We start from the raw sequence: 18789 nt of genomic DNA, 5'->3' as shown, positions 1-18789 counted from the left end.
TTTACCTCAGTCCTAAAAATTCAACATTAAACTGCAAAAGCTTCCTGATAGAAAAATAAGTTTATTGAACTGAAACATAGTCACACATGAAAAGATCCTCTTTGTTGTGTTGTATACTTGATTGTTATCATGAAGTGCTGATTTTTGATAACCAATTACAATTCTGAAGGAATTAACAGGCATATATAATATAATGTGCACTGTAAAAAATCACATTTGACTGAGCTTTCATGGATTTCTTAGAATCCTAATTTAAAATGATAATATCAGTTCAAATTTCCAATTCAACTCGTCATTCTCTGCCGAAAGAACAGCAACTGAAAACTCAAAATTGAAGAAAATGAAGGGGGACTGCAATCAGAAGTTATTTTTTTTCCCTCTGGGGTCAAATCAAGCAGGCAGAATCCACATGCACCAAGACAGTCATATAAAGAACATAAATGGAGTATAAAGAGGACAGCGGGGGAGGGAGGGGGGTTAGATGGAATCAAATGCCTCTCCGTAGCTTGCATAATGATCGTTCTCGGGCAGGCTGCGTTTCTTGCCCGGCGTGCCGGCACCGACATCCGTGCGGGGGAATGTTTGTAATTTGTGCAGCTCCTGGGACAGTTTGCCCAGGACACAGGTGCTGAGGTTGGAGCAGCGCTTGACCATTGGTCTGCCCTGGCTGTTAGGAGAGATAACATGCAGAAACAGGCTCATACTCTCAGGCATGCAGGTCCATGCGTCTCTAACTCAACCCGCAGTTGATACCACTAATGTCCCTTTGCACATCATGCATGAACAGTATTTGTTTAAGTACATCATGAGGAGACTACTTCACTTAACAAAGAGGAGAGAGTATATCAAAACATGCTGTTCATCAAAAATACATGCTCATAGCCATTTCACCACAGGTATCCATTGGTACATAAAACCCCATTCAAAACAGAAGAATATCATTAGCATCATGCAAACCATTCCATTCTCCATAATGAGCTATCGTGCTTTCGTTTGTTCACTTGTGACATTCCCTTCAAAAGCCTTGGGCAGGCAAACAGGCATTTTTGGACATGCCTTTAGGTAAAAGGGTAAAAACTGAACTGTAGCATGCACAAGGATTTACGACAGAGAATTTGCCTCAGCTTATTTTAAATGAAATGCTTAGCGCTAAGTATGGGCAGTTGCCCTGAGAACATACCTCTGTTTCATTAATTCCAACTGGAAGCAGAGCTACCGTGCACTTTGATTTCTCCTTATGAATTTAAAATGCAAAAGTTGACTATTTTTGAAAAATGAACAATGTGTTTCACCTCTCCAAAAATATGAATAAATAAATAAAAATAAATAAAAATGTAATAACCTGGAACCACAAAATCCTCAAAGCATCCAGATATGAAAAATTGTTACCTGTTTCCATCATTCACTTGCTGCTCCAATTCCTCCGCGGTCATTTGGAGAAACTCCTTAACAATGGCATTTAGTAACCGTCGAGCTTCATAGTCCGTGAGCGTGACTCTGTCTGTCATGGACTCTAAACCAGTTCTGCATATATATAAAAACCACAGTAGACAGTGATCAGCAGAAAAAAAATCAGCACCCAAGGGTTTAAAATTAAACTGATGGCATGCCGTGCTTCTCAGGCTAAAAGGCTTTGGTTGGCATTTGAAGGGATCTTGTCCAAGAACAAAAACAATCTGCTAAGGGTACTCTATCTAAAAGGCTGACACGGAGCCAAGATCAGATTTATGACAAAATCAATAGCTTTGTGAGAACTGTGAGTGGTCTAGCCTTTTTGTATACTGTGTATATCATTAACCCCAGTTATATTAAATAATTTCTAGCTTTTATTTCACAAACTCTATTTTGCGGCTACAGAAGAACATTTTCATTGTGATCAGTATGATCCAGTGAGGAGGAAGATTTTCATTTAAGTAAATTTATTCTCAGCACTTACTATCCATATTATTTCACTGTATGCACTATTGGTTACCATAAAGTTAAATCAGAAGTTTCCAAAATGCTTGCTTTAAGAGCTAAAATGTTCTTTTGCTGTTTTGTTTGATTGTGTTGGATTTTACGTGATATTTTCTGTAAACCTACACTCCCTTATATTTAATACTGAAATTTTCAAAAGAAAAAAAAAACTGGAAAAGCAAGGCAAAAAAAAATTATAAAGAGCTCTTTCCACAAGAAGATGTTTCTGAGGAATGCTAAATTACTGTAACCCTGTCATCTCTTTATTCATTTTCCTGTATGTCTGCCGGCCATTTTCGTCCTCATGCCTCACCTGGCTGGGGCGGCATGTGAGCTGTACATCTGGCAAATAACCAGGGCATAGGCAACGAGGAAGGCAGAGATCTTCAACATAAACATTGTTCCCTACAGCAAAAAAGAAACAATTCATCAGTTTTCCTGTACTTTTAAGAGTCTAAATTGGACAGTGAAAACAACCAATTTAGTAACCACAAAACCTAAGGATAAGGGTGGTACTTTTTTTTTCTTTGACCAGTTCAAGATCACCTTTTTGCATTTTATTTGAGCAACAACTAATGCCTGAAGCTTTCAGCTCTGATCTCTCTTACTTTTGTTACTTTCACTCCACAGCAAAGCAAGTCATCATATGGCTCCTCTCTCTCTCTCTCTCTCTCTCTCTCTCTCTTTCTTTCACTGTCAGATATGTGAACTGATCTGCACAGGACACCAAATCTATTCTCCCAAAATTCAAGAGTATGCAGGCATAACAGAGTTTCTTCGCCTTGAGTAAGCGCCAATATCACTTGGCATTACAACATTAAGCATGATACATAGGAACAGTGGCTTTAGCAAGGGACCCCCCCGACCCCACCCCACCCCAATCCACCCCACTCCAACCCCCCACAGTCCTCCCTGCAGACCAAGTGCATTAGTGTAATGAGCTTCCACCATACCCATACTAACAGGCAAGAGAGACAAGTGCTCTATCTCTCTGGCAAAGAGCCCCCGCAAAGCATCCCTCTCTCCTGTACTCCGTCCCCCTCTTACAGCTGAACAGAGCATCTCCATTCACTCCTCAGTCAACTAACTTCTGTACCTGAAGAAGGTGCTAGACTAAAGTCCTACAGCATCTTTTAAACGACTTAGAAATATACTGAATACTGACCAAGACATCACTGAATCCTGTTCATCTGCAAGTCTTAGGAGAAATTTTAACTTACCTTAAAAGTGTTAGTTTTCCACCACTAAAAAATATATGTACGTAAATGTACGAAGCGTGGAGTTGACTTGTCTCAACTTGTAGACCAACTCTTGTTTCTGTTGAATGTGACCACAGTGCACAAGCCTATATATCTACCACTAGGATTTGTGTATCGACTGTGTAGGTGTTTGATTATCTTCTGTCAGCCAATCATCCATCCCAGATGCACCAGGCAGCCAATGAGCAGTCGTTCCTTGTCCTGGCACAATAATAGGGTCTACAGCTTCACAATGACGTCATTCCTCGGCCACTAAGTGCTCCATTCACAAAATCCTGCAGTCATTTGAACCATCTGATATCTGAATTCGTATTGAAATCATTAATTAAAACAGAAACAAAACCAAAAGAATAGTAACAGCATCTCTTCGGAGCATTACAGTTTTTATGGGGTTCCAAAAATGTTGCATGAAAGCTAGTTTCCAACTGTCAGACCATTAAGCTCAGAACACAAAAATAGCTGGTAGAGCCATCTACTGGACAGAGAGACACATTTCAGAGTCCCTGTGGTATAATGGTTTGTCTAACTCTCTTAATGACACCGCAATACAGATTTTACAGAACCTGTAACCATACAGATTTCAATATACACTTTACATATCACTCCTTTTAAGAAGAAGTAATATTCATATGAGAAAAAAAATCCTGTCCACGGTTCCCCCTCCCTTTGCTGCCATGTGCAGAGTAAGTCTCACTCTAACAATACAATTGTCTCTTCTCTTTTACAGTGTGAATTGATTTGTTCCTAAATATGACGATTCTCATTGTAAATACCGATAATCATGTTTGTTCTGTGAAGTGGTGCACAGCTGAGAATCGATACAGCCGCCAATGTTAACGTGAACACTTTTTCAAAGCCAATTACAAAACTGTTTGTCAGGTGGTATCATCTAATTCCCCGTACTTTTCATTAGTGGGGAACATCTCCTGAAGGCTAGGGAGTGGAGGCCTCCTCCTGCGTCACAGAGAAACCCCATTAGACGCGATGAGCCTTTTAGTGCTATTGAACAGCAAACCACACCGATGGCACAGGCGTTAAATCACTGGGAAATGGAAGCAAGCTCCTGTGCTCTACTGCAGGCATGGGGGCAGGGAGGCATACTGATTGTGTGTGTATGTGTGTGTGTGTGTGTGTGTGTGTGTGTGTGTGCGTGTGTGTGCATGTGTGTGTATGTGTGTGTGTGTGCGCGTGCATGCATGCATGCATGCGTGTGTGTGTGTGTGTGTGTGTGTGTGTGTGTGTGTGTTTTAGCAAATACCAAAAAATCTGAACTGTGCCAATGTTTCTTTGTCTCCTTAGTGTATTGTTGTCTATTTCACTGTACCTGTATGTGTCCTAGTGTGTGCATTTGTCTTGATATAACAGATTGGCACTATATTGCTCTGTCTTCCAGTAAATGACTCTGTGTGTATGTGTGTGTGCGTGTGTGTGTGTGTTTGGGGCGCGTATGCACAAACAAACTTCTACTGTTTTTTTCTCCATTTCAGAGAGGGTCACCCCGGCCTCTGGAGACACCTGTTTTCTAAGTTCTCGTGCTCCAAACTTTTGGGTCAATAAAGCAACTATTCAGATCAGATCTATTCCATCACATCAGGACTCATCCATCCATCCACGGTATTTTTGAGGACAGGTCATGATTTTACTTCCAGCGCTAAAATTTTTTTTTTTTTTTTAGTCCTGTGGTAATCTCCCTGTTTTGTCATTCTTTCTTTTCTGTGAAAAGTTGATATTTGTTGCTATTAAATCATGTTTCTGAATATAATGTACATTTTGGCACACAAGGCTATAATTTTCTATCCAGTCTGGAAAAATTCAAGAACAGCACAAATAAATGAAGGAAATATCATTGAAATATAACTTTCTCAGTTCTAAAAGTCTAAGGTATGGAATGCCGTGGCAAGCAGTGCTACACTCACTACATAATCACTCTGGTACACAGACTATGCTTGATTACATGACCAGATTTCCTCCTGTATATTTAGTTGTTTTAAATACTCTAGAACTTTCTACTTACATTTTGCCTTTTCTGTGGCTCAATAATTCCATAACAATCAGTAATTCTGCCCTGTTTCAATTATACTGTGATTCTGAGAAACACGTAAGCGGTTCGAGTGTAAAAACATGATTTTTTTGGTTTTTGACCATTTGTCTCTTGCACTGTACATCATGGATGTGTAAAGAAAAGAACCTCTTAACCAAAATTTTGTCTGAACTTTAGGTGTATGCTGAAAGCCTAAATTGCAAAATCTGTCATTGCAACTGGAATATCTGTGTAGCTCTCCAGAAATGGTTCAGAGGTATTGTGAAACACTTTTGACCAATGTATTTGTATTTTCCATCATAACACATAAAGAACTGGGAGTGGGGGGGGGGGGGCTGTAATACTTAGGCAGAGCTTAATGACTCTTATGTTGAAAGAGCAATCAGTGTACCACAACAGATACATCAACCAATTAAATTGCAATCAAAGTGTTTTATTGCTTCGAGTGAGCTACATTCTGTGGAAACAGATCAGTGTAATATGTAACCACCTGTTGTAAAATTTATGTCGGGATTATCGTGGAGATTACTGTTGCATTAAATGCTCGCCTTCAATTAGAGTGGACACTCGCAAATCACTGAAAAAGGAGTAGATGCTTGGACAAAGAGAATTAAACCAACAAGAGGGGAAGAGACCATTATTAAAAGATCATGTGAAGTGCCATTTAACTTGTTAGCGTAGAAGATACTGTTTGCAGTACACATCCTTGGACATTAAGGAAATTAGATTTAATTGTTTAAGTGTTAGTGCATCAATCACACCCACAGACCAGGATGTGGAGAAGGTTTTTTTTTTTTCCTGTACCCATGACATCATCCACTGGAGACTAACACAAAACAAATTAAGGAGCCCATTTCTCTGTCTGCTCTTTTCCCGTGCACATTAAGAATTGAGGACTTAAGACTAGCATAAGGCTACATCTCCCTCTAAAGCAAAGCTGTGAATTCAATATAGTACATACACATTAGTACATTGCATTGAGCGTTTTATGGAATAAAGAACTGTTGTAAGATACTGGAAGCTTGGGCAACACATAGAATGACAGCCCCATATTTAAAACAATATACCTCTATATTGTTTAGTACATTCAGGAAATGGGCAAGCCCTTAATTAACCCTCCTAACAAGACATATGTTGCGATGAACATGGGTGTGAACATTGACTATACTCTATTTCAAATGCAGTACAAACAACATATTTTTTTGTCTGCTTCCATGCACATGTGTTCTTCTGTTCAACTTGAAACTGTTAACTGCTTTGTTTCTTCCAAAGAGACAGGGCTCCATTCATGAAGAGAAAAGGTTAGCTACATGCAAAATCTGCATTTTTGTTATTTGTAAGAGAATCACTTCTCATGAACATAATGAAGATGAAAGCTAAATCTCAATGCAGTACATTGTAAGCTGTGGGGAACTTCATGCTCAACATGCCATGGTTTGTCTAAATTATCTCTTTAATGGAAAATTGCTGGCAATTGTCCTCCAAAAAAAACTGCTACCCCTATTTAAGGATACAGCGCAAATGCTTCTGAAGGTGCCGAGACAAAACTGAAAATGCTATCAATTCAAAATATGTTTAGATTTGTTAAATATTTGTTTGTACTTGCTATTTTGGGAACCCCAGATACAGTGGCAATCGCAAGCTTTCTGGAAGGACACCAGGTTTCCCTAAATAGTTAGCCATTATATAAGCTCATAGAGTCATAGAAAACGTTATGATGCTATCATGGATCCAGGATCTCTAGAGACCATTCCAGCACTGACGCTATTTACGTTCATAGAAATCTCAGCAACAAGCACAATGCTCTTGACTATTAGATAACGTTTATTGAAAGAAATGAGAAACAAACTCACAGTTTCTCCACACCACCCACTCCACAATTCCTTTTAGGTAACTTACATTTTCTGGTATAGAAAATTAATGTGGGTCAGGTGATGAGTACTCTTAAGGTATTCTGTTAAACATAGAGAAAAACAGGAAAGTATTTATTTCTGAAAGAAAATCCAATTAATTTATTTACTCAGAGTTTTAAGTTGAGAGACAAAAGGAAATGAAATATGGAGCTCTATGTTGCGAAATGTCACCTTTTTGTAAAGTTTACTTTGCAGATTGACAAAAAAAAATATCTGAGTTAAAATATTTAGGTTAAAGTAGGTTGCTGGGATGTGCAACTAAGAGAAAGCAGTAAACAGATCACAGTACCTTCTCTCTCCATCTTCCTATTGATTGTGTTTTATCTTCGGCTCAGTAAACTGGAATGTAACATCTTGCAGAATCATATCTAATAGTCATTTTAGAAGAACTGAGATTACTTTTCAATTTAGATAACTATCTTTATTTATAACATAACATTATAGTTATGTCACCATATATGTTATGCTTTTATTTTTGCAAACACCGTCAATGCACTGTCAGTGCTAGGAGCTACAGTGAGCAAAAATTCCACTCTTCCTTAGGCCTCAAATTAAGACTGAAGTTGAAGTCATTTCTATGCTAGCAATCGTCTAAGAGAAAGCAGTAAACTGATAATAGCACCTGATCTCTCCATCTTCATATTGATTGCTTTTTACTGATTGCCTTCAGTAAACTGGATTGTTGCAACTTGCAGATTCAAATCTAATAGCCATTTTGGGAGCCTTAGCTTTATGGTGCTAGCATGCCACAACATGTGTAAATCTGCTAAATCTGATACATTAAATCACTCTCTGACAAGTAGATCAATCACATTTGATTATCCTCTTAACAGAGCGTTTTCTGAAACTTAAACAAGTCGTCTTGTTATGGCAATGTTTCAGGAGCTGTGTCAGTGTAACTAAATCAGTGTCAATCAATAATTTTTATACAGGGTGTTAAATCGAGCCTAATGGTGGATAACCCTTGTATGTAATGTGTCATGTCCATGTGACTCAGCTTGTTGCTTTTGATTCTGTATTGTGTTGTGTTAGGCATTTGTTGGCTATGTTCCATCAGTTAGCTAAACACCACTGAGCAAGTACGAACCACATGTTCAGACAATTTTTTACATTTTCCAGAAATTATATATATATATATATATATATATATATATATATATATATATATATATATAGAATGAAAAGGCCTATATATGCATGAAAAGGCCTTATTGTCAGCCACATCTCTTCAATTCCCTTATAATAACATAGGTCAATAACTTGATCAATAACTGTTAAATAAATGAGCAAAAAAAAAAGGGGAGGAAGAAGAAGAAGCAGCAGAAGAAAAAAACATAGCCATAGCAAGACTTGCCAGATCTATATGAAAACCTGGCTATGTGGAAAATGGAGCTACAAAGAGTTTTTAAAAGAAGCAGACATGAATAAGGTTTTTTTTTTAATAGCGGGGAAATGTAGCCAGCAATGCAGTTCATCTCCTGAAGTATCCTCCCTCATTAGCTCTATGACTACTGCAGAATTAGATGACATAGTGCTTTAGTAGCTTTGTTAAGAGGCCAGAGAAATACTTTAGATTTCAGTGATCATTGATACTTTGGGCTATCCTGGTGTTCCACAGCTGTCAATCACCAGGTTATAAAACTCCAGAACTAACTCTGTGTCTGAGACTTCTATTTTGAGTAACATACAACAATACTGAATTTATTGAAGTGGTGTTAGCTAGAAATGAAGACAAAATGAATATGTATTAATGTTATTGTTTCTGTGGAAAGGGTGTAACATTTTATGTATCCTTTTATAAATATTATGGCAGTCCTTGAAAGAAAAAAAAAACGATTGTTTTCTATGATATGCAGAGGAGGTTGTCGAAGGGAATGATGAATAACAAATAGCTATGAGTCAACATATGGTCTGTCTTGTTAAGCCATGACAACGTTACCAAAAAAAATTAATCAAAAAAATAAATAAATAAATAAAAAAACATACACGTTTCTCTTACTGAATCTTGGGAGTCCAAATAATTACTCATTAGAAAACAAAACAGTGGAAAAGAAGTAAGTGGTGAGAGGGAGAGTCCATTGGGAGGACCAGCAGATTGAACGTCTGCCTGTGATCATAACGTAACGGGCAGGAGCCTGCCAGAACAACACCCACCAGAGATCGAAAAGAAAGAACAAGATAAAAAAAAAAGCAGAACTGTCACACAAACAAGTCTCAGTGCAGGCCACAACATAAGCATGGTATGCTCCAGACATCTCTTGCACCCTTCTGAAATATTCAAGTGCCTTATTAATGAAAATACACAAAATGTGAAGATAGTACCTGAAGGAGATACAAGAGAAGAAGACTAGCACTCCTGAAATGCTGTTTCTGAGGGAAAACACCCCCAAGAACACACAGAGAATCACCATAACAATGTCATAAGACCTGAAGTGTACAAATGTATGTGTCATTTATGATTATGTTTTACTTCTACCTCATTTACGCACCTATATATCTGTGAATATGTGTGGCTTGAACATAGAAGATCCAGTCTCTGTCACATGAATTTCCCTTTCTCAAGTGTCCAAGTGCCATGCTGAGTACATGATTTTTAAGATATTGTTTAGTCATGCAAGCATGCTAGTTCCATGAAGCAGTTAAGTGAAGAATTAACCACTGTTATAGAGGGTTCCCATGGACAGAATTCGTGCAATTTCAGTACTCAGAAAGAAGTTCGTGGTTTGTGTCGGTAGAGTCTGTGTTTAAGGCAACATGGGGTTGAGTTCCACACCCAGCACCTGAAACAGCTAGATCAAATAGCTTCATAATTGCAGAGAAAAAAGGGGGAAAGGTCTCAATGGTCCAAAAAAGGGAGGTCTCAATGATCCATTTCAACTTGGTCCACCACAACTTACAAGAGAAGTGACAATCCCAACTGAATTCAAACCTAAGAATTCACATAACATAGCAAAAATTATCCCTGAAATACCTTTACATAATAGTTAATGTGTAATGATATATACACAGAGAAATATAAAACCTTCCTTAAGTTCACTCTCACAGATAATGGACAGCTGACTCCTCTTGAGCACCTGCAGAAAGACACAGAATATAGGTATAAAAACAGAAACACTTTATAAACACTGAATATTTTGTTTAACTTGGTTAAGATGAATATTAGAGGTTAAGATGAACGTTAAGGGTTGGATAACTGATTGTGAAAGAAGGAGGCTCTGATTCGGTGGTAAGACAGTGCAGTGGCTGCCAAAGGCATTTTGAGGAGAGTGATCACATGTGAAGAGTTCATTTGAAATCATTATAGTGGAAATTATTATTATGTGACTCAGGTAATATGGAATGACATCCATTACCATTGCAGATAGGTCCAGTGAGGTGAAAGCTGCAGAAAAGATTGAATTCAACTTTTTTGTTGGCCATGTATGGTCTCCAATGAACAGACTGTGGGCCTCATCTGTTCATTTAAAAATATGTCAAAATAAGAACGAAATACTCTTTTTTTTACATGGCTTAAAAACTTGCGTAAACAGTAATAGCAGGTCATTGCCGTTTTACATCAGTACTATCTAGTTCACCCTTTTCAAGGGAAAAAATGTTGTTGTTATTAGAGCCAAATTGCTGAGTCAGGACTTTGTAAAATGCAGGAAATGAGAGGATTGCACATTGCATTTGCATGTTCTTGGGCAGGGCCAGGAATCTTAAAGTCAATGAAGATGTATCGGTGCTCATAAACCTCACCAACAATGCTGTCCATTCATTTCAGAGGAAGCTGGCAATCTTCAGCCCTTCAGTTAACCTGATAACTGAAATACCAACTGACTTATGTAGACTTGGCACACAGAGGCAGTAATTGTCATTAGGCAAAAGGCATTTGCAGAATTATTCATACTGCTAACCTATTTTAAGTGAAAGGAATGAAAGATTCTTTTTTTCATTGCGGTTAGATCAACCATAATCCCATTTTGTTAGATTCCTGTTCACATCAATTATAAGTTTTTACAAGAGAAGAAGAGATTACTCAGTGTTTGAGTTTGAGTTGTCTTTCAGTTTTTTGGTGTGATGGTGTAAGTATTTGAAAGGAGCAACTTTCCAATGGAGGGCCTAATCCTGAACAGCTAGGAATTTAGACATTGGCAGACATGGGACGAAGGTATCTGATGAATTTAGGGCAGTCTGATCCCAGTCCGATCAGTTCTAACAATCTCCTGATAAGCGTCTGAAGTGTCCTCACACAACATTCTTGTCCTCTTGTAGGCAATGCTGCCTTCTGACAGCGTGGTCACTACAATTCACAGGCTGACTGAACCGAAACAAAAAATCCTCTCATTGTGACATTTCCCCAAATAAATCCCCCAATCACTGAAACACAGCATATTTTAAGAAAATTAAAATGCTGAAATTAATGCGTTTCTTATGAACAAAGATTGTGAACATAATGTTGGGCAGTTTTGGTTTGGACATGTCGTGTTTGATTTTGGATAACTGGCCTTGTTTACTGTCTGTGTAATTCATGTTGTTTATGTGTAACAAATAATTCGTGTCAAGTATCTTTTGAGCATTTAGCGGGATCAACTGCTGAACTGTTTAATGGTCCCAAGAGATGAACCAAAATATTTTAACATAGTGCCTGTAGTTTTAGCCATAACGAGTACACAGTTGCACAACTGTATCAGGAGTGGGTCACAAAAAATCTGGCCTATTAGGTCTATTCGGTCCTACAATTTAGTTGAGCTAGTGCAACATATCTATGCCACTGAACAATTTTTTCAGAGAGCAAGTTTAAGGCTCACGGACTTATATTTGTATGCATAATAATGTGAATTGTCATGCTGTCAGGGATCTTTGAATGCATGAGCAAGTGTGCATCAGTCTATGCTATGCAGATACTCACATACTATATATATACAGACAAATTATTTCACTCCACTCTTAAACACCCTTCTCCTTCACTTCTCTCTCTCTCTCTCTCTCTTTCTCTCTCTCTCTCCCTCTCTTTGTGTCTCTTTCTATCTATCATCTATCTGTCTATCCATCTGTGTGTGCGTGTGTGTGTGTGTGTGTGTGTGTGTGTGTGTGTGTGCGCGCGCGTGAGGGAGAGAGAGAGAACGCAGTGGGTTGGAGCAGCTATGCACAGTGACTCAGGCCCCTCTCCATTTGAAAAATTAAAAAAGGAGGCTGTTTGGCAGAGGTAAATGAAGCTCTTGGAGCTGCTGAGCTCAGCACAACCCCACGATCTCAATCACAAAGGAGGCGCACTGATGTAATGGCTGTCGCTGGTGTTGGCAGAGGTGCAAGCCCCGTCATCTGCAGAACGCTCTAATTCATCCCCCCTCAGACCAAGGGTACATCAAATATCATTAACAGAGTCAGGGCTCTCTTAATATCCTGCCACTGGAAACCACGACAGTGTTGTGGTCATTGGAAGAGAAGCAAAAGAGAATCTAGAAAAGGAATTTCGATGCTTTTTCTTGAGTGAGTTTATATGCCTTGTTTTTGTTTTGTTTTTTTCTTTTAGGCCGTGCTAATGAACGTTGTGTACTCTACCGTCAAACCTGTGCTGTGGTTTACCAAATGTATCACAAAACCCATCTGAAATGGACAGCAAGGGCTACTGTTCAATGAAAATATAATCATAAGAGATCACAAAAAGTATACCAGAAATGATATAAGTTAAAAAAAAAAAAAGAACTAAGGATCTGCAGACTGAACAGAGAGTGACTTGTACCTCTATCATTTTTTTCAGGTCTGAAAAACATAAAACAATATTAGAGAAATAGCACTGGTTTAACAAATGAGTGGTCAAGAGAACGTAGATTTTGAGAGGCAAACATGCGTAGCAGTCTCAAGCTTTTTTTTTTTTTCAAGCTTTTTAGCAGGACACTTTCTGTATGAACTCTTTTGCGGAAATTAAAATTAGCAATTACTTTCTTTGTCAAGACATAAAATAAATCTTAAGGAGGCACCCAAGAAAACAAATTCACCATGATCAGTAGCGATGCTATCATAAAACTACATGCCATATGCCTTCAATACATTTGGTTAATATTGCCATCTAGTGGTAATTTTCTCCAAATATTGGTTGTCATAAATGTTTGTCTCATCCTGTTGCACAAAGGTTGCATTTTGAATGTCCCAAAAACTTTAAAAAGTCCCAAAGACTTTACTGAAGTCATCACGTATTCATTTAAGTCTGACTGTCCTCTCCCCAAAACGCTGCTGTGGGTTTAAAGGTTGTTTTCAATGCATTTATGTACACGATTGTGTCTAAGTTTTCAAATATATGTGTAAAATTTCTAATGCAAACATTTCCTTATCTACAACTATAAAAGACTTATAAAATGAAGAAATGTAATCATCCATACATTTGATTTGATTATGTGGTCTATTCCTCTGTGTAAACCCAGCAAGGGGAAATGAGATGAAACCTTTGGGCAGACACAGATGGGCAATGTGGAAAATGTGAGATACCAGAGATTGCGACACCATGAAGAATGCATCACTTCTGTCATGAGGCAAAAACTATCCCCTTTTTTCTTGCATATATTATTGGATTGAACAAGTTCTTGTTTTAGAATTCTAAATACCTTGATAGTGATAAATTAAGAATTTTAGCTGTGGCACTGATTCAAAGTCATTTTGATGATATGTGTACCAGCTGGTATACTGAAACCATATATGCTATCAGATATAATCTACGAACAACCCAAAGGAAGTTCAGAATAATTTGTCTGAAGCTACACACCACAAATGATAATTATAGTAAAGTCAAATACAAGATCTTGCGTTTTAAAACCTGTGCCAGGGCTGTAATAAATGACACAGACACAGACGCAGTATATTTTCGTTGTACTCCAAGCCGGTAGATGGCGGTAAGACGTCAATCTTTGTATTCGTTGGTTCATGAAACGCCAAAAGAAGATGCTTTCAAACAGCCAATCAAAGTGTTGGATAGGCGGCTGATTTAGAGGCAGACATGGTGAGAATGATTGTTCATATTTTTATTTTCAAGTTATTAAATGCCAAACCAAACATCTTAGTTTTACCGAAGTTCACCATTGTAGCCATTATGATTTTATGTTGTCGGCAGTGAGATCAGCAGTTGAATTTGAACACGAAATAACAACACGTTTAGTTTTCTTGTAGCAAAAAGGAGGGACAGTGAGTAAGCGTTTGCAATAGTCCTGTGTAAGAAGTTTGCTAGCCTGCCGGCTAATTTCATTCAAGTTGTATTGAACAGTAGTATGGTTATATAGATTTTGGCAAGCCTTGTCTGTATATTAAACATGCTGAACATTTGTTTTCAGTCACTCTGTAAATTATTCAATCCGTTCATTTTATAAATTACGTAACTTTTAAAGTGAGCCTTCAATAGGTTTTGTATTTGCTAGGTTAACTGACTAGCTAGCGTAAGCGATGGAGGAAGGCCCTGATACACATGAAGAGGGTCAGGTTGTTTGATCGGCCGTTTACATCCCCAGTAACCCTGGACACATGTAAACACAAAACATACAGTTATTATCAGCCACTTAATAATGCCCGAATGTACTGAATGCTAACTACGTATCATATCATCGCGGTAAGCTGTTAGCACGCGAACGTTCGCCCGTTTTAGTTTCGTTTTCCTCCAGCGCTTGGATTGCTCCAGCTCGTGCATTTAACTGTTAACTTGCATTTAGTAGTCGGCTCTCTGATATTTATCGGCCGGTTTCACTATAACAACATAAACGAAAAATTAATTATCTATGCTGCTAATAGTAAGCATAGAGGCGATGTTGAGGCCCCACGCACAGTAGCAGGCACCTACTATTAGTTTGTTTTACCTAGAAAGATTCCATCAAGATTGCTTATTTTATGCATAATATTCTTTCAAATAGACTGCTCTAGATATCCATCACAACCTGCGTGCGTCGTTATGTTCTTCCCTTGGTATGATATTTTTTGTGACAAGCCTTCCCCAGAGCGCTAAATCCTAAAGTCAGGTCTGATAAGAAGTGCAGGTATCTTCATATTATTTGAACCAGCGGTTAGCTAACATTTGATCTTTGGTAACTCCAGATGGCCTTTGAAGGAAACATATATGTGCATTATTAATTGAATAGAAATACAATGCTGTGGGGAGGAGAGAGGACGATAGTTGACAATACCTTGGATCAGTACAGTTAGGCTGTTCTTATACTTCTCAGATGCAGCATCAAGACGATTATGTAAGTGGAAAATAATACAAAAGGACAAACGTTACCTCGCATCACGTTAACGTAACTTTATTTTTTTCTTCGTAGTTCCGAAACCAGTATGACAATGACGTCACTGTATGGAGTCCACAGGTAAGAACTCTTTGGCAAATTGGAAAATTTTGCTCATTTGCCTAAAACCTATAAATTGTAGATCATTTGGCTTGTCTTCATTTGTTTTAGGGACGCATACATCAGATTGAATATGCTATGGAAGCAGTGAAACAAGGCTCCGCAACAGTGGGGCTTAAGTCACACTCCCATGCAGTTCTTGTAGCACTTAAGGTAAAGTTTAAAATGTGTTACGCTGATGTTTTGCCCTCCACTTCATGTTACCACTACTCTGTGTGAATTTTGTAAGTTTCCAAGAATTCATTCATTCATTTTTTTTTAACTGTGGTCATTTGTACAAAAGCAAAACAAATATGTATTGTGTTTATTTAGAGGGCTCAGTCTGAGCTGGCAGCTCATCAGAAAAAGATTCTCCATGTTGATAATCATGTGGGAATTTCCATCGCCGGCCTGACTGCTGATGCCAGACTCCTGTGGTACGTGTGTGTTTTTGCCATAAGCCGTAGAGGTTACAGTTACAGAAAAACTGGTTCAGTTCTCAGATCATCACTGTTTTTTCTCCCTCTTTACTACCATAGCAACTTTATGCGGCAGGAGTGTCTGGATTCCAGGTTTGTGTTTGACCGGCCTCTTCCCATATCTCGGCTTGTTTCGCTCATTGGAAGCAGTATCCTTTTTCAGCAGATATCTGGTTATATGGAGGATTTTGTGTGAAAGGGCATTTCTGTCAGGGAAAGTGCTTTCCTTACAATGTCAGTTCGGGGACCTATAGCTGTTCTAGTTAGCTGTAAATAAACACATCTGGTTTTTGTGAGCAAGCGTTTTATTTGTTCATCAGGTGGGACTGGCCTTATAATAATGGGTTAAAACCAAATCTGTACAGTTCCCATGGGTCTCTAACTGTGAAACTTCACATAGTTAACCTCCTTGACACATTTCTCAGAAACCCAGATTCCCACACAAAGGTATGGAAGAAGGCCATATGGTGTAGGCCTCTTAATTGCAGGTTATGATGTAAGTACACATTGGTTTTAATGTTTTGAGAGATATTTCTTTTTTTTATTATTTAAGTGACAGTCCAAGACCAGATATATCCATTTTGCTTCTAGGACATGGGACCTCATATCTTCCAGACCTGTCCCTCAGCGAACTACTTTGACTGCAAGGCCATGTCCATCGGAGCACGCTCTCAGTCAGCCCGTACTTACTTAGAGAGACACATGGACAACTTCCTTGACTGTGAGGACTATTATACATTAACAATATTATACATACAAAAAAAATTGCATTTTAACAATACAAATGTCATAAATTCTAACTCTCAGGTTTAACACTTTTCCCACTCCAAGGAATACACCAGGTCTTGTTCTCATTGTTACTGCAGGCTCACGCATTGTCTGTCTATGTGTTTTTGAATTGCATTAATGAAAGGTAATCTGAACGACCTGGTTCAACATGGCCTGCGTGCACTCAGAGAGACTCTTCCCGCAGAACAGGACCTCACCACCAAGGTTTGACCTTCAGAGCCTCACTGTCTTCACCTGCTCACGTCAGTCTCACGCTCAGCTCTATGATCACGACCTAAACTCCCAAACGTTGTCTTTCAGAATGTTTCCATTGGAATTGTGGGCAAAGACATGGAGTTCACTATCTATGATGACGACGATGTTGCTCCTTTCCTTGAAGGTCTGGAGGAGAGACCCCAGAGAAAGGTAAATCAATATTATTATCAATATTATTTGGATTAAAACACACCCAGTGTCAGAGTCAGTATATCTTGGTAAATTCTTCACATACATGTGGTCCAAGTTTTTACTGGGTTGGATACCTAAATAGAGGATGGGAAAAAAGATTATTGCTAACTTCTACTTGTGTGTGATGCAGGTTGTTCAGCCAGCTGATGAACCAGCTCCAGCTGCCTCAGATGAGCCAATGGAGCATTGAGAGGGCCAAAGAAACACGGTGGTTACACGTGAACCGCTGATTCTTTGTTATATGTCAGACCTATTTTGCCCAGAATCCAAGGCAGCCTGTCTTTCACTTAACCTCTTTTGGTTGCTGTTCAGAGGAACAGCTGTGACATTTAACCTACATACATGACATGTACTTTGTGCTAATTGCAATGACTGTACGATTTTTTTGGTTTTCTATCTGTATGGAGTTGAACTCAATAAAAAAAAAAAAAAAAAGAGGGTGGTGGAGTGGTGCTGTCATGAGCATATCTGTACTTGCCTGACAGAATTGGTTGTTTTGGGACCAGACTGAGGTACCTCATGTCTCACTCAATTCAGTTTAGAGTATTTGTTGAGTTAAAATGATTTAAACTGTCAGGATTATGAGAGTAACAAAGCTACTTACTGCTACTTCCATCAGCAAGAAGGGCAGGGAAAAGTACTTGTTTTTATCTTTTGTCCCCCTGTGAGGGAGGGAGGAGGTGTGAACCAAGATGTCATTGCCTCCTTTTCTTTATAAGCAGCAACCAAGGTAACAACTTACCTAAGATAACGAAGAATTCCCTCAGACCTAAATTATTTAAATCATTCTATTTTAGCAGACTATAATATCGATACAGCACATGACATGTAGAAATGAAAATATTTTATTGAGTGCACTATGTGTAAACTAAACCAGTGATATATAACGAAAGTGGAAAAGAAACAACCTAGACAACTTCCTTACATCATTTTGGTATGATTCACATTGAAACATACAGTGAACATGTTAAATAGATAAATAACAGACAAAAAATAAATAGATAAATAAATAGTAAATGTAACCAACCAAAAGAGACTGCTTTCTATTTCACAAGCCTTACAGTAGTATGGAGTTCAAAATGGCATTAAGAAAACACTCATCCAAAGCTAACAAACAATCAAGCTCCTACGTTATCAAGACAATTTAACAATTTACTTTTAGAAGTTTCAATTTCAATGCAGTATTAAGGGCCAGATAAGCAGCAGGACCCTGAACTGTATTTTAAGTTTTTACAGTATAAGATATTTAATCAACAAAAGATCATAAAAAAATGAAAAAAAAAAAAAAAAGCAGATATTTTTAGTTTTCTTATTCATATTTTCATTGAGACATAATGCACCTGGAGAGTTCATAAATGTAAAAAAAAAAGGGGGGGGGATACAAAGCTTATCACTGGCATCTCTCTCTCGAACCATATTTAAATATGTTAAATACTATAATCATCCAACAATATCAACATCAGTGCCTGTGGTAATACAAATTATTACCAATGTATACCTCAGATTTGTGCAAGAGTGCATTCAACATCACAGAACTGTTACACAGGAAGAGGAAGTTCATTG

General features: G+C 38.2%; 2 protein-coding genes across 3 annotated transcripts; one reads left to right on the top strand and one right to left on the bottom strand.

The window, feature by feature from the left end:
* Window positions 1-477: 477 nt before the first annotated feature.
* LOC115820243 (calcitonin-1) lies at window positions 478-2364 on the bottom strand. Its single transcript, XM_030783740.1, has 3 exons — window positions 2270-2364; window positions 1390-1524; window positions 478-667 (listed from the first exon to the last, which is right to left on the bottom strand). The coding sequence occupies exons 1-3, from the start codon at window positions 2353-2355 to the stop codon at window positions 478-480; spliced, it is 411 nt and encodes a 136-aa protein (XP_030639600.1). The 5' UTR covers window positions 2356-2364.
* Window positions 2365-6610: 4246 nt separating this feature from the next.
* Window positions 6611-17643, top strand: psma1 (proteasome 20S subunit alpha 1). Of its 2 annotated transcripts, none has more exons than XM_030769343.1 (10): window positions 6611-6631; window positions 15449-15493; window positions 15584-15685; window positions 15845-15948; window positions 16051-16139; window positions 16416-16486; window positions 16582-16711; window positions 16904-16983; window positions 17080-17184; window positions 17357-17643. In XM_030769343.1, the coding sequence occupies exons 1-10, from the start codon at window positions 6611-6613 to the stop codon at window positions 17414-17416; spliced, it is 807 nt and encodes a 268-aa protein (XP_030625203.1). In that variant the 3' UTR covers window positions 17417-17643. The 2 variants fall into 2 exon arrangements, with proteins under 2 accessions (XP_030625203.1, XP_030625196.1); XM_030769336.1 differs by lacking the exon at window positions 6611-6631 and adding an exon at window positions 14108-14145.
* The last annotated feature ends 1146 nt before the right edge of the window (window positions 17644-18789 follow it).

The sequence above is a fragment of the Chanos chanos genome, chromosome 1 (genome assembly GCF_902362185.1).
Source record: "Chanos chanos chromosome 1, fChaCha1.1, whole genome shotgun sequence".
Taxonomy (NCBI): Eukaryota; Metazoa; Chordata; class Actinopteri; order Gonorynchiformes; family Chanidae; genus Chanos; species Chanos chanos.
Note: the sequence above shows the minus strand (reverse complement) of the source record. Positions and strands in the feature narration are given on the sequence as shown.

Bases quoted from the DNA above. Each gene is read 5' to 3' on its own strand.
- LOC115820243 (XM_030783740.1), bottom strand. From the start codon at position 2,355: ATGTTTATGTTGAAGATCTCTGCCTTCCTCGTTGCCTATGCCCTGGTT. The intron at 1,525-2,269 runs GTGAGGCATGAG...ATATATATGCAG, and splicing joins TCACATGCCGCCCCAGCCAG to AACTGGTTTAGAGTCCATGA. The intron at 668-1,389 runs GTAACAATTTTT...CTCTCCTAACAG, and splicing joins CAAGTGAATGATGGAAACAG to CCAGGGCAGACCAATGGTCA.
- psma1 (XM_030769343.1), top strand. From the start codon at position 6,611: ATGAACATAATGAAGATGAAA. The intron at 16,140-16,415 runs GTATCCTTTTTC...CACATTTCTCAG, and splicing joins TGTTTCGCTCATTGGAAGCA to AAACCCAGATTCCCACACAA. The intron at 17,185-17,356 runs GTAAATCAATAT...TGTGTGATGCAG, and splicing joins AGGAGAGACCCCAGAGAAAG to GTTGTTCAGCCAGCTGATGA.